Source organism: Ipomoea nil, unplaced genomic scaffold (genome assembly GCF_001879475.1).
Source record: "Ipomoea nil cultivar Tokyo-kokei standard unplaced genomic scaffold, Asagao_1.1 scaffold3069, whole genome shotgun sequence".
Classification (NCBI taxonomy): domain Eukaryota; kingdom Viridiplantae; phylum Streptophyta; class Magnoliopsida; order Solanales; family Convolvulaceae; genus Ipomoea; species Ipomoea nil.
In genome coordinates, this window is record NW_017619497.1 from 7,403,660 (window position 1) to 7,419,001 (window position 15,342).

General features: G+C 36.4%; 1 protein-coding gene across 5 annotated transcripts; it reads left to right on the forward strand.

Annotated features, from left to right (window-relative positions):
* The first annotated feature begins 1,663 nt into the window (after window positions 1-1,663).
* Window positions 1,664-14,838, forward strand: LOC109165106 (probable ubiquitin-conjugating enzyme E2 24). Of its 5 annotated transcripts, none has more exons than XM_019313725.1 (9): window positions 8,303-8,829; window positions 9,739-10,550; window positions 10,855-12,109; window positions 12,185-12,322; window positions 12,671-13,102; window positions 13,177-13,240; window positions 13,377-13,516; window positions 13,932-14,243; window positions 14,337-14,838. In XM_019313725.1, exons 3-9 carry the CDS (start codon window positions 10,877-10,879, stop codon window positions 14,583-14,585), a joined length of 2,568 nt encoding a protein of 855 aa, XP_019169270.1. In that variant the 5' UTR covers window positions 8,303-8,829; window positions 9,739-10,550; window positions 10,855-10,876; the 3' UTR covers window positions 14,586-14,838. The 5 variants fall into 5 exon arrangements, with proteins under 5 accessions (XP_019169275.1, XP_019169270.1, XP_019169273.1 ...); XM_019313728.1 differs by having other exon boundaries at window positions 9,739-10,547; window positions 10,852-12,109; XM_019313729.1 differs by having other exon boundaries at window positions 9,739-10,546; window positions 10,864-12,109.
* The last annotated feature ends 504 nt before the right edge of the window (window positions 14,839-15,342 follow it).

Sequence of the window (15,342 nt, forward strand, 5' to 3'; positions counted from 1 at the left end):
CATTTCTCTCTTATAATTGCACAAGATTGAGTTTTGCAAGTGACAACTCCATCTTTCCAGTTTTCCACCACAAAGATTGTGGCACTTCTGTTCTCTGCCCCCACCTTCTTTCCTACGTCCAAATACACCGTTTTATTTAAGAGAGGTCGGGAGTTCGAATCCATCTCTCGTATGAAAAAACTAATCTGGTCAGCACTTTGTTTGTTAATTGGGTCAGACCGGATCGGTTTGAATGATAATTAGTCTGAATATGGTACGGGCTTAAAAGTGTCTCTTACAGTTAGGATCTGCAAAATGCACAATTCCAGTAGTTTTATTTTATTTTTTTCTTAAATAAAACAAAAGTTTGGCTCCATTTGGAAGAACGGTTAAATTAGAGCAATTAAAATAATATTGCTGAGATTGCAACAATCTGAACTCTTAAATCACTTCAATTGCAGTTTATTTAAACGACTTTTCGAAGAGAAATAATATGTATATAAATTTCTGAAAGAAAAGTGAGTAATGGATTGAAATCACCATCTCTGGACACCTGTCAATACAAAACTCATGCTTTATATGAGAGTCCTCCAAAGTGCTTAAGTGCTTCAACTTAATTCTGGTTAGATTAAAATATTAATATATGCTAATAATGCTCTCCATTGTCACTTACAGTCCCTCCCACTCACAGCCATCAATGGTAGACTCAATCTCCATTAATTCCCCATCCCATTATTGAACCACAATTAAATTCTCCATTTACTTTCATTATTCATTCCAGTTGAAATTTTTTTCTTCAAATATAGGTCTTAGGTAACTGCTGACATACTTTTTCTCTTTGAAATTTTCTATATAATTAATAAGACGGGACGGAAAGTACAGTTATATTTAAACATAATTATTTACTTACTGACAATATCTACGTCACAACAAAAACTTGTGTTTTCACCGGAACCACGAAAAAAAAGGAGGGCATATTATTGTCTCAGTGGGCATTAATGCTTTTATGGGAAGTACAAATTGGGTTGTTCCAGTCATATGTAAGTATTTGTTCTCATGTATCCCACCCATTAAATAAAAAAATAAAAACTGATTTCTGAAGGGGAATGAGCTGAGAATATACCCTCTTCTACATCTCATCTTACAATTATTTTACTCAAAGCTGCACCACAAATAAAGAGAGAAGTGTTATGGAGTCTGATCTCAACTATTCTACTTCTATACATCACATGGCTAGCTTAATTAGTTCAATCAATTACCTTAAAAATCGAGAGTAAATAAAGACTCTTTGTGTGCAGAGTGTACAAACAAGGATGAGAACTTAAGGACTGATAGGACGACTCACAATAACTCAAAATTAAAGTGGACACACATATGACATATATTTGTACCATAAAATAGTCATTTATAATGTCATTTTATGCTAAAAATTTCAACCGTTAATGTATATCATGCGATATCATGCGATTTACTTGACCACTAAATTTTTAGGACAGGAGGGAGAGGTAGATTTGGCAATAGGGTACAATCATTTGAAATAGTGGAAGGCATTAACTTTTCTCCACTTTCATGCTTTTTGTTTAAATAAAGACAACGAATTTGGTGGCATATTCTGGGAAATTTTGGAACCATTGAGCACAAGAAAGCACTTCATTCTCTAAAGAACTACTACTTATATAACTTTTTGCAATTTTTTTAATCTAATTTGTTGGGTGTAAAGCAAGCTCAGCTCAAGTTCTTTAATTATAAGTGACCAATAATACAAAGTAGTGTCAATTATTTCAGTTCATGGAGTCCACTGTGCAAATTAAAAATATCTTTGACCAATCAGTGGTTTGGGAGTTCGACTCCTACTGAAATCTAAAGATTCATTGAAAGACTTTGATTAATCAATAATGATGAAGAACTCTTATACGCATAAGTATACAAGCAGCTGAGAATTTAGATCACTTGAACAACTTGAGATTTACCTTTTCTATGGATATTGGGCGTAAGTTCATCAAGTCCATAATATAATTTGAAGAAAGGAGAAACTTAGGTTATTAAAAAATAAAATAAAAAAAAAGGCGGGGGAAGGAATATAATAAGGGAAGATCATGCAAAAAAGTCTCAAACAAACAGTGTGGATTTTAACTTTTGAATGATGATTTTTGCAGGGTTTTGTCTGAGAACAGATCTCACCTGATCTTCACCTCCATTTTCATGTTCTCAAACTCAATGCTGCTATTTTCTTCTATTCCTTTTTTTTTTTTTTGGTATTAATTTTTATTCCTAGTTTACTTTTAGTCTAGTGGCAGAGTCAGAATTTGTTCTCAGGTCGAAAAGCAATTGAATAAATAACATACTCCATAGCTATTAACACTCAAAATACTTAATTACAAAACATAAAGTCACAAATAATATAGTCAGCTTATCGGTTATTTTGACTTATTTAATTATAATTAACTGTTTGACTTATTAAATGATTAATATAAGGATTTGATTAATTAGTTTATTTTTTGTAATAATTTTTTGCCCCAAAACGCTAAAATTTAAAAAGTTACTCAAAACAAATTTTTTGATAAGCTTTTTGAGAAAGTTATTTTGCATGTAATCAACTATCAGCTAACAACTAATTTACCAAACATATTTCTACAATCAGCTAATGGTATCAGCTAATCAAATTCATTAATCCAATCAGCTAACAACTAATTAGATTAGACTTCATCATTTATTCTCATCGTAATTTAAACTCATAGTTAGTTCAACAATCAAGTTAGTTGACCAAATGCTTTAATAGTAGGCTTATGCTCCAATTGTTGCAATGGGGGCAACCCGAAAAAATTAAAAATTAAAAATTAAAAATACATGGAAAGCAATCAAAACATTGATTATGTTTGCAACTGGAATGCAATCAGTACAAAGAAGCTATCTAGGGGTATTCATGCCAGGAGAAATTGAAACCCAAGTTTATGATGGTCCCATTTAATTAGTTTGATCATCATATCAAAGGTCCACAAGAAAAAGGACAAAGTGTCCCTATAAACAGTTCAATTGGTACTCGAATGAAAAATTATACCTTAATAAAGGAAGACGTAATATGAGAACAATAATGTAGTGAGCTCTTTGTGAACACTAGGCATTGATCCTTTCACCTAAGAAGTCGTTGAGTCATCATAATTTATCTTTACACTATTATGTCGGACTGAAGTGTAGGGCCGGGTTTGGGGTGGAGCATCACCTTTTGTACCTTAGAAAAAGGCAAAATCCAAGACAATTTGCATATATACAGAGCTGGAGCCTTCTTGTAACCCACCAAATAATATAAAGAATAGGAAAAAAAAAAAGAGAAAAAAGCATAATTTTATTACACAATGGATGATCTGACTAGAGTTTTAGATAGGCTCTATGTTCATACTAAAGTGGAAAGAGATTTTAGTTAGGAAAATGTCATTTTCATGGCCAAACGTTTCACTTTCTAAATGTCTTTCCATCTAATTAAGATAGTGCTCAACTTACTGCTGTTTGAAATATACAAACACCCAAGTCACCCTCCTTTTTATTTGTGTGTATATATATAGGGCCTGGTTCAAGTGCAATAGACCCCTCTTATGCGGTCATGCAACCGTCTCATGGTGCATTTAATAGTGGATGCACCACCAAGTATATCTAAATGCACAACATACCAAGTATATTTAAAATGTCACAACTGTACCAACAGTTGTCGATGCACCACATACCACTACTAAGTACAACACAAATCGTTCCTAAGTGCATTACAGACCAATCCTAAGTACACCACGAGATAGCCGCACAACCACACGGGAGGGGTCTCCTTACACACACACATAGTGTTTTTTATATGACGAGAAAAACTTTCAACCACTATCCAAGAGTGTGCACATGGTAAACTTATACATATACATCATGTTTAATGACAATAGAATTTATTAGGAAAATGGTCAAATATGTCCTTAAACTTTACACGAGGAAGCATTTACACTCCTGAACTTTTAAAATTGCAATTAAACACTCTAACTTGTTATTTTTGTGTATTTAGACCCAATAACCAGTTAATAAAACTTCGGCAATGAAATCGGCCAACTATTGTCCTTAAAGAAGGCAACCGGAGTTGTCACCTTCACTAGAGAAGGCGTCTACTAGTTGCCTTCTCACTTCTCGATGAAGGCGACCAGTCTGGTCGACTAACAGTTGATTTGGTTGGCTTCTTGTGAATAGTGGTGGCCAATGGCAATCATCGGTAATCAACGACGACCTGCATCATAATTTTACTGATAACCTATTGGTTACTGGTAAATTGAACTTATTTGACCAATTTTAGTAAGTTAGAGTGTTTAATTGCAACTTTTAAAAGTTTATGGGTCTAATTGCTTTCTCGTGTAAAGTTCAATGGCCTATTTGGCCCTTTTACCATACATTTATAATGGTAATTTTTTTAAATGGTCAAATAGACCCTCAAACTCTATACAAAAGTGCAATTACGCTCATAAACTTTTGAAAAGTGTAATTAAACACTTCAACTTGTCATTTTGGTGCATTTAGTGACTAGTAATAATAGACCATTAGGGTTTCGACGATGCTCGTGGGAAAAATCAGATGCCGATTTTTTGTGAATGACAATAGTCAGCGGATAACATGCTTATCAGTTATCAGTAACATGTTAGTTACCAGTAAATTGAATTTATTTGACTGATTCTAATAAGTTGAAATGTTTAATTCCACATTTCAAAAGTTTATGGGCCTAATTGCATTTTCGTGTAAAGTTGAAGGGCCTAGGCTCGATCCCACAACCTCCCTTATAAGGGAGCAACTTGGTGTCATTGGGCTACAAGGTCCTTGGCATATGATATGTCTTTATGAGTGCTAAAATTAAGGGTTTGATAATAGAGACATGATTTGCTTATAATTATTAGGAAGTCATTTTTATTTACTAGTGACAGATAATTGGACAAGGCACCGTACCTGATTCGATGCTCTTGGTTTAACCCGTTAGAGTAGTGGAGATGGTCAAATAAGTAACGGTCAGAGTCAAAGGAGGCGGAACAATGCATTTATTAAGAGCATTGCATCATCAAATAGCTGGCTTATGAGGAGAGCGCCTCAATTACTATGGAGCAGATCAGATACACTTATTGAGAGGAGCTGTTGTAGTTATTAGGTAGCCTTGTAACCGTTAGTTGCGCTACTGCCTATTATAAAACTTGACCCCATATGGCAAGAGGAGGGGGGGGGGGGGGGGGGGGGGGGGGACACTAAAACTTGTATCCAGGCACACCGCGTAGTACAATTCTATTAATTACTTTCTAAATATATGCCGATAACATATTTACCGTCAACTAATATATCTATATACTTGCAAGGTATTCATCAAGGCTTAATGCATGAAAATAATATCATAGGATTGTTTAGTCTCTCTCGTCTATAAATCTCACATCTCTCACTCCCTTTCTCTATCTCTTCTGCGACTATGTTACATTCACTATTTTCCACCCTAATCTATTCTTTCTAATAAGAGTTTGTTTCGACTCAAACAAAATTTTGTTGATACCATTACTCCATTAGTGTATCAATATAAATATATAATTCACAACTAGCTAATTTGAACATTAGGAAGCAATTTTTTATTTTACATACAATAACTTTTTCTTTTTAATAATACCATGAAATGTTAAAGAGTTATTTTAATTGAAGAAAATAATGATATTTTTCTTTTGCATTTATATGTATAAACTTGATGTGAGTCTTATTGTGCATAATTCTAGTGTTAGTTTGAATATATTTGTTGTGTCTAAATTCATGAATTTGATAATTTAATTGCATAATCCCTTGTTTTATCATTTAGGTATGGTTTACACTTGTTTTGAATGTGTTATGGTATTTGTTAGTGTTTTGAAAACATTGTAGGTAAAGAGCAAAGACAAGGGAAGTTCTAGGACAAATTTGGAGTCAAAATGGACCGAAGGACGCGTACACAACAAGTTCGACGCGTCGAGCCCTTCCAAAAATTCCAGAGACGAGTCCGAGAGGCCAGCAGAGGTCTCGACGCGTCGAGCGGTTACAGCAGCTACACGAAGAAACGACGCCTCTTTCGACGTCGGATTCGACACGTCGAACTTTTCCAGTAAGCTTCGAAGAATTGGACGCCACGGCTCGACGCGTCGAGCGGGCGAGAGGCCCAGGAGCGATTTTGGCCCGTTTGCGCAAAAATTTCCTATTCTTTCCGGGATTGGTACCTGCTATAAAATCTCACTTTTCACAACCCTAAGGGCATTCAGATATCTTTAGAGACAAGAAAGAGGAGAAATCAAGAACTACAAGTTATTTTGAAAAGCAAGAAAAAAATTAGGAAGCTTTGATAAAATCAATTGGTTCATACCCTCTTTGATAAAAACTGAAATTGGACACGAGTTCTTAGAAGTTGTTGTGGTTGCCTAATTTAACCAATGCATGAAAATATAAGTTAAGAATTAAAGTTGCACACATACATCACATCAAATGTACTTTTACTGAAGTATCTTTTGATATTACTTACTAATTTGGCATAAAAGCAAGATGCATGCATCAATCAAGAACATTATATATATATATATATATATATATATATATATATATATATACACACACACACACACTTTATAACTAATCATCCTCTTAATGTATGTTAGGACAAAACTACTAGGTTAAAAACAGGTTGATAAAAGAGTTATCAACCAATTTGTCAAAATTATTTGACAATTGAAATGCGTTAGCTTGGACGCAAAAGATTTGGGTTTGAGCCAAATAAATGTAGATATTTTAAAATTTATGAGTGTTTTTACTTTTAAAGTTCTATCCAATACGAATATAATTAATTTTTATGCATAGATTAACAGACTAAGCGATCAAATTTATTGTTAAAAAACTAAAATTGTATTTACATTTTTATAAATTGTATTAAAAATTATATATTAGTGGAACTTATGTAAGCAAGAGAAGAATTATTCAATATTGGATATAAAAAATTCTCCAATAATCTTAAAGGAATCCATCACGGCTTAGCTGGCGGGAATCTTGCCTAACAAACCGTGAAAAATCCTTTATTAAGAGCATCAATATCAGTGTAAGAGGAAAGAAAAAAAAACAAAACTATTTAATAATAATAATAATAATAATAAATGTTATTTGTCAGCGTGCACTGCACGCGCCCGCTGGGTGCACATCTGAAGCCCACGCGTAAGTTGAACGGTTGGGGCTTTTTGAGGTGAGACCCATTTTGCTGCAATAACTTCATCCCTTGCAGATGCTCCCCACTTTTCTCTTTCATATCTCTCTCTACTCCATCGTATGACTTACTTTTTCTTAGAATTTGTGCATTATGCACTACAGTGGATGCTCTAATATCGAAAGAAACTTCCTACCGATAAATACAAACAAAATTCATTAACCAAATATTAGACGAATCCTATATAAAATTCTCTTTAACTTGAATTAACTTTTCGTCTCGTCAATGTCTTTGGATGACTAATGCTTAGCATGACCCATCAACCGTAAAGTGTCACACAATATGTGTGAACCTTACATATCTAATATCCGATAAAGATTATACACTTCATATTGAATACGCATTTATAATAGTATTATATGACAATAAGATTGATGAAGTATCAATTAATGCAAAAACAGCCAATTGAAAAGCAAGAGTCATGCTTTTAATCCTCCAAGCTACCAACAAATGAACTATATACCATTTGATCTCCCGGCACGGCTGGCCCGTCAAAAGTCCGGTTTCTTCGCAAACGAAGTTGGGGCCCAGCTAACGCGTGAAACACTCCGCCTGGGGAGTACGGTCGCAAGACAAATGTATAACTTCCCAGAAATTTCAATTGCGCTCATATTGTTCTGGTGTGGATGACAAGTAGGCCTATATTTTTTTATTTTGAATGACAAAAAGAACATGCATCCATAAAGTAAATAATGTTTTGTGACCCTAGTCATTAAATATTAGTACGAAAATAAATTAACTTAATTTTTTTATTTATTTATAGGAAGGGATTTCCAATTACATCAAACGTCTCTATTGAGACTCGAACCTATCACCTCCTACATAGAAGAGCAACATGATACTATTGGATTACAAGGTTGTTGGTAAAAATTGAAAAATCAATATATTGCTCCCGCTGAAAATCCAAATTGTAACTATGACCCAAAACTACTAATTTGGATGAAAAATAAGTTGAGTAAAACGTTGTTAATGGAATGATGGAAGAATATGAATAATGGTGTCTCCTTGCGTGTCAAAAAAGCGTAGTGGTGTAGAGCCGTAGAGGTTCAGATGAGTATGGTTAAGAGAGAGAAAGAAGAGATACTGTGGTATATTCTTTGTACGTGCACCTTTTATAACTAAAATCTAATTAGCTCATCAACCCAGAAGGCAAACAAATCCTCCATTAACGGACACTTTTTCTCCTGCACAAACGCCCACTGTGTGTGTGTGAGAGAGAGAGAGAGAGAGAGAGAGATTCTTATGCTGATAATGCAATGTTTTCAAGATTTGGGAATGGCTTGATGAAGGGGATTTGGGGAGGGTCTTGGCCACCCCTCTGAATTCCCCATATTCTTTCTTATATTCTTCCTTGCTGATCATCTCCGCAACCCCCCCCAAAAAAAAAAAAAAAAAAAAAAAAAAAAAGTGGGGAAAGTGAAGGAAATCGCCAGAAAGTCAAAGAATCTGCGAGAAAGTGGAGAGAAGGTTGGCGAGTTGGCTTGTTTTACTTTCCCAGCTTTTTAGCTACTTTATGGAGGCTTCTGGGCTGCCATGGTTTCTCTAAAGAGAAGCTTCTTCCACTTGAAATGATCATTTTCCTACTAGAGGTACTATGCTCACCTTGCTTTTAATTGTATATTACTGTTCACGTTCTACGGTTTCCATAGTATATTTGTGAATTTTTCATTTTTTTTCGGTGATTTTATTGTTTTGTAAATTATCATGTTCATATAATCTTATGTTATGTAAAAACATGTTCTTAGATTTTGAACCTTTGCTAGTTACTAGTGCAAAACACCAACTTTTTCTTGTTATATTGTCAATTTCCTTTTTTTGGTTTTTCCTTTTAAAGTGAATCCATTTATTGTTACCCAAAATGAATTTATTGGTTTTAATTCTTTTGGACTGCTCATAGTATCATGTTCATATGTTATGTAGAAACATGTTCTTGGATTTATTTTTTTGTTAGGAGAACAGGCCCTAACTGAAGGAGGCACCTTTAGCTCGTACCATACTCAGATTAATCCCCGTTCGCACTAGGCCGGCCCAATTAAGGGGCAAAGTGCTGGCTAGATTGGGTTTTCCATGTTCTTGGATTTGAACCTTTGTTTTTGTTACTTAGTAAGCCAAGCATATGAATAATGTCTAGCACTAATTTTCTTGCTTATATAGTTAAGGATATAAGAATTGGTATTTGACTTTCTCTATGTGAACTGTTTTACTTGAGTTTTGTTTGAACATGTTTGGCTATTTGCTTTGCATAAGTGTTACTTGAGTTTTGTTTGAAAATGTTTGGCTGCTTTGTTTGAACATGTTTGGCTGTTTGCTTTGATATGTGTTACTTGAGTTTTGTTTGAAAATGTTTGGCTGTTTGTTTTGCATATGTTTCTTAATTTGAACCTGCCTAAAAAAGAAAAGTTCTCTTAGAATAGTTCTACCATGAATAGTTCTATGAACTTTCTGTGATCCATATGTTGTTTAACCAAACTAACGTTTATGTAATTTACATTTCACAGGTTGTTTTTCACAAGCACCGTGCATGGTTTTAAGTAGCCCGAGCTGTTATTTGATACAGAGTATTTGAGAATAGAAGCGGTTATTCTGACAAATTGGCTTCGAACTACAGGATATCTCGAGTTAGTTAGCTACCAAGTTTGGTGCTTTCAGAAACTTGTTCCATTTTGAAGTTTGCTGGCCGGGTTGCTTGAGAAATGAAAATCTTTATGGCATTTAGAACATTTTAGGCAATGGAAACTGGCTCTTTTCTGGTTATCGAGACCTTAATCTGAGGCAAATACATCTCCTTTGGCAGCGGGTGAACCTGATTGCTTCATCGGTTTTTCTTAAGGGAAAACTGGGCAAATCTCCTTTGGCAAATGTTGAAAGTCCTCTAGTTGGATAGTTATCTTTTTGCGGTTCTTTTAGGTATTACATTCCCAGTTCAGCAAAGAATCGGGTCATTCAGCAGGGAACTCGGGCTTCAACTTCAAATTGTGTCAGGAAGAACTCAATTTGCATTTCATACCAGACTCATTTAAGCTGTGGGAAAGTTCCTTTAGCATTTTGGAGTCTTTAAGTAGATTCCATAAATACAAAAAAAAAAAAGTCTTTTGGGCAAATCTCCTTTGGCAATTTATCTCCAAAATTTGGGGACGCTATCTAGATCTCTGTTTCACAAGATCAGATCGATCTAGAAAGCAAATTATTTAAAAGCATATATATAATATATTATCTTGACCGTTTAGCAAAGTTGTGACAACATCTCTATCAATCAATTTGGAAAAGCTACAATCAAAAGACAAGGACCTTGAAGTTACACTTGTGGTATGTCTCTTACTTTAATCATAGTTTTTTTTATGAGAAATTGCATTTTTAGTCCCCAATTAATCTCCTCTAGTTATTTTAGTCCCTCACTTTTTGTCGTTTCAAACAAGTTGCAATTTAGTCCTTGGAGCAATAGAACCATTAAACTACATTCGGGTTTTTACTTAGTACATTGGTATTTTAGTAATTTATTATCTTTATTCTTTATAGCCTCTTCAAACTTGGTTTTTCATTTGCAAAATAGAGAATTGACAACCTTTTCCTACTAGTCTAGCATTAGTAATGAACTAACATGTTACTTGGCATTAAAATTGCAGGCTTTTTCACATTATGGATTTGAACTTGAGTGACATTGATAGTTTCAGTGAGAGCAGCAACTCTGAGGATCAGGATTATGCTGAACACCTATTTGGTGGAAATGCTTATTCCATTCTATCTAGCCTCGAGGAAAGCATCGAGAAAATCGATGATTTCCTCTCTTTCGAAAGGCTGTTTTCCCAAGGGGACATAGTTTGTTTAGTAAAGGATCCATCTGGTCAGACGGGAAGAGTTGTCAATGTTGATCTAGTTGTTGACTTGGAAAACGTTTGTGGACATAAAATCCGAGAAGTTAACTCCAAAAAGCTTCAAAAAATACGTTCAATGTCGGTGGGGGATCATGTAGTGTATGGACCATGGCTAGGAAAAATCGAAAAAGTAGTTGACAGGTTAACGGTCCTGTTCGATGATGGTGCTAAGTCTGAGTTCACGACAATGGGTCCCGAGAAGTTCACACCCGTTTCTCCAGACTTGCTTGAAGATCCTCAGTATCCTTTCTATCCAGGTCAAAGAGTGATGGTTCAGACTCAACGTGTTCCCGAATCGACCAAGTGGCTGTGTGGTGCAAGATATGATAAACGAGACCTCGGGACCATCTGCACTGTAGATGCTGGAGTTGTGTATGTCGAGTGGCTCGGTTGTGCAACGAATCACGACGAGAAGAAAGTATCTGCTCCTGCACATTTGCAGGATTCGAAAAATTTGACCTTGTTGTCGTGTTTTTCTGGTACAAAGTGGGAGATTGGTGATTGGTGCTTATTTCAGACGAGAAGCCAAGAGGTTCAAGAACTGGCAGTAATTATGAGGACAAAGGCGAAAGTCGATGTTCTGTGGCAGGATGGTAACATAACAGCGGGATTAAGTTCAGATTCTCTGTTCCCTGTAAATATCGTCGATGCCCATGACTTTTGGCCCGATCAGTTTGTGCTGGAAAAGGGAGTTTGCGATGATGACTCGAGCATTTCGAGTCTCCATAGATGGGGCGTAGTCAAATCCGTGGATGCAAAGGAGCGGACCGTGAAGGTGAAATGGAGTACTTTTCATGCCAACGAACTTAATTTTGATGTTGAAGAAACTGTGAGCGCTTACGAATTGATGGACCACCCGGACTTCCCGTACTGTGTTGGTGACGCTGTGTTTCGTAACAATCTCCCGTGCAATGATTACTCATCGAGCATTGGTATAATTGTTGGCTTCGAGGATGGAAAGGTTAAAGTGAAATGGGCTACTGGTGCTATAAGCATGGTACGTGTCCTCGTGTCTTAGACCATATCGATAATTTATCTGAAAGTTCGTTTCCTTACTTGCCTTTTATTGCAGGTTGCTCCATATGAGATCTACCATATAGATAAATCCAAAGATGCATCAACCACTATCATACCTTACGGTGAAAATCTTGAGCAATCAAATGTGGAAGTGAATTTGCATGGCGATCAATTTTCAAGAGACGAAGGAAAGGTAAATGTCACTCGCACTCTATATTTCGTCTCCTTACAGCAATACTCGTGATTCGTTCAAATGATAATGGAGTGTGATGATGGTCCATCTAAATATTTGATTTCTTGCCCTGGAAAATTGAAAAATGGACCAAATATTATTAGAATTTTGTTCAGGGGAGTGAATTTGGTAAAGCTTCTCTTGATTAGCGAGAAGTTTTATAATAGGTGTTGAGAGTCCCACATTGATAAAATAAGAGAGAATATATTGGTTTATAGCTAATTGATTGAATTCAATCTTTTAGTCTGGTTTGGCCCATGTGCATTATAGCCCAATCTTAGATTATAACAGTATGAAATTGCTTACCAGGATTCATTGGATTTTGATGGCAATGGTATAAGTTGCGAAGAGAAACCCTTGGCCTCGGGTTCCTGTTCCCTTTCCCAAGCTGCTATTAGACTTTTCTCGAGTATCGGTTCGAGTCTGTTCAGTTCCTTGAGTACATCCCTGTTTGGTGGATACCAGCATATATCCCAGGAGAAAAACCCAGAGATTCTCGATGAGGAAACTGTACTGCATTGCACTCTGGACACTGATCCTCCACCTCCAGCTGTTACAGACTCGAAGAAATCTGGAGAAGGAAATTCGGAGCAAGTGATGGAAGAAGCTGAGCTAAAAAACGGGGATGCACCCTCGACTAGTAGCAAGCTGCCAGAAAACTTCAGGCAGTTTGACATGGTTAACGATTGCTCAGACCACCATTTTGTCGATGGAACTGGAAAGGATGTACAGTCATCCCAGGTTTGAATATTAACAACTTAAAACATTTAGTATCTCCTAGTACGCTCAGTCTTTAATTCTATGTTACTTTACAGGTGAAAAGAGGTTGGATGAAGCGGGTCCAGCAAGAATGGAACATTTTGGAGCACGATCTTCCTGGTGAGAATTGAACCTTAACTTCTTGTTCTTATCTCATATGCCAAGAAATTTGAACTAAGGAGATAGATTTCATCGATATTATACTTGTCTCTGTCGAGCACATTCCTTTTAAGCAATTTTTCTTTAATCTAAACAGACACAATCTATGTGCGTGTCTATGAAGAGAGAATGGATTTGCTTCGTGCTGCTGTTGTTGGCGCTCCCGGAACCCCATATCACGATGGGTTGTTCTTCTTCGATATCTGCTTTCCTCCAGAGTATCCACACGAGCCACCTGTAAGTACATTATGATGGATCTCAACACTGCATTATGCTTACTGGGTTACCTATCCTGTGACTGCTGGAAGTCAAACACGCTTAACCACAGAGTTCTTTGGCTATTCGGTTGTCATATCCTACTTAAAACCAATTGGTCACCCATCCTGTGACTACTGGAAGTCAAGCACGCTTAACCACAGAGTTCTTTGGCTATCCGGTTGTGATATCCTACTTAAAACCAATTGGTGATAAGTAGGTGGACATTAACCATTTAACCACATCCCCATGCTAAGCCATAGCGCCACGTCTCGAATCGAGCAGGGGCTGAACTCGTCCATATTGCGTGTAAAGATTACTCATAGTTAGCATAATGGTTGGTATATTTGAGCTAAAGCATTTACGAGTTATGTGGAAATTGAACTTATATATGCAGATGGTCTACTACCATTCTGGTGGGCTTCGTGTGAATCCCAATTTGTACGAGTCTGGGAAGGTGTGCCTCAGTCTCTTGAATACGTGGACAGGCTCTGGGAACGAAGTTTGGAACCCGAAAAGTTCCACGATTTTACAAGTGCTCCTCTCGCTTCAAGCTCTCGTGCTGAACGAGAAGCCTTACTTCAACGAGGCAGGGTACGATACGCAGATTGGCAAAGCAGATGGCGAGAAGAACTCTGTCAGCTATAACGAGAACGCCTATCTGGTTACCTGCAAGTCCATGCTATACTTACTACGCAAACCACCCAAGGTAGAATAAAAAACTTCAAAACTTCACGTATTAGCCCGTTCTTGAAATCTAAACCATCCCAATAATGTTAATTGCTCTCGATAATATCTGCAGCATTTCGAAGCACTCATCGAAGAACACTTCAGCAAGCGGGGCGAGCATATTCTGTTGGCTTGCAAGGCCTATATGGGTGGGGCTCCTGTGGGTTCTGCATTATCCGGGCGCCTCAACTCTGATCAAGAACCGATCAAAGGAAGCTCTAAAGGATTCAAGATCATGCTTGCCAAGCTTTTCCCTCAACTCGTGGAGGCGTTTTCTGATAAAGGTATTGATTGCAGCCAATTCTTGAACCCCAGTGAGTGAATGAGAATCATACACCTCTGGGAAAAAAATCAATGATACCATATACAATACAATAAGAAGCAGCATAGTATCTGCTACTATGGTGTGATATTCTGTGTTAATATACTGTGTGTTGTGTAATAGTATTATTAGTGTCTGAGAAGGAAGGAGTGTGAAAATGTGTTGTATGCAGTTGTCTCTGTAATATATGATTGCTTTAAATAAGTGAATGAATAACATGTAGCTTTGTGTGGTAGGCTTAAAGACTTTTAAATATTTTGTGTTGAATTACAAAATGTCATGTGGGTCCTCCGAGTATAGTGATTTTGTCAGAGGTGATTAAAATTTGATAATTGAAGGATCACGAGTAGTTAAGTTGGACCATGAAGGATAACAATTTAAAAGTCGAAGGACCACGGATGGTCAATTTAAAAATTTAGAACTAAACATGACAAAATCACTATACTCAAAAGGACCCGAAATGTATTAACTCTTGATGGACCTATCCAAGTTTTTTGAAATATCAAATAAAAAATAATTTTTTTATGTTATTAAACACGAGCTTATAGGTCAGCGAATCATATAGCTCATGTATCAGCACGGGTTACTGGTTCTATACTTCTATATCTGTCCTGGGTTCGTGGTTTATTATACCACGGACCTGTGTTTGATCATATCTTTTCCTTTCAAAAAATACGAGCTTATTGGTTTGGGCTTATATGAGTACTTATGATAATTGCATTGTAGTGAGAAACTTGTTTAATTTAGCGGTTGCACA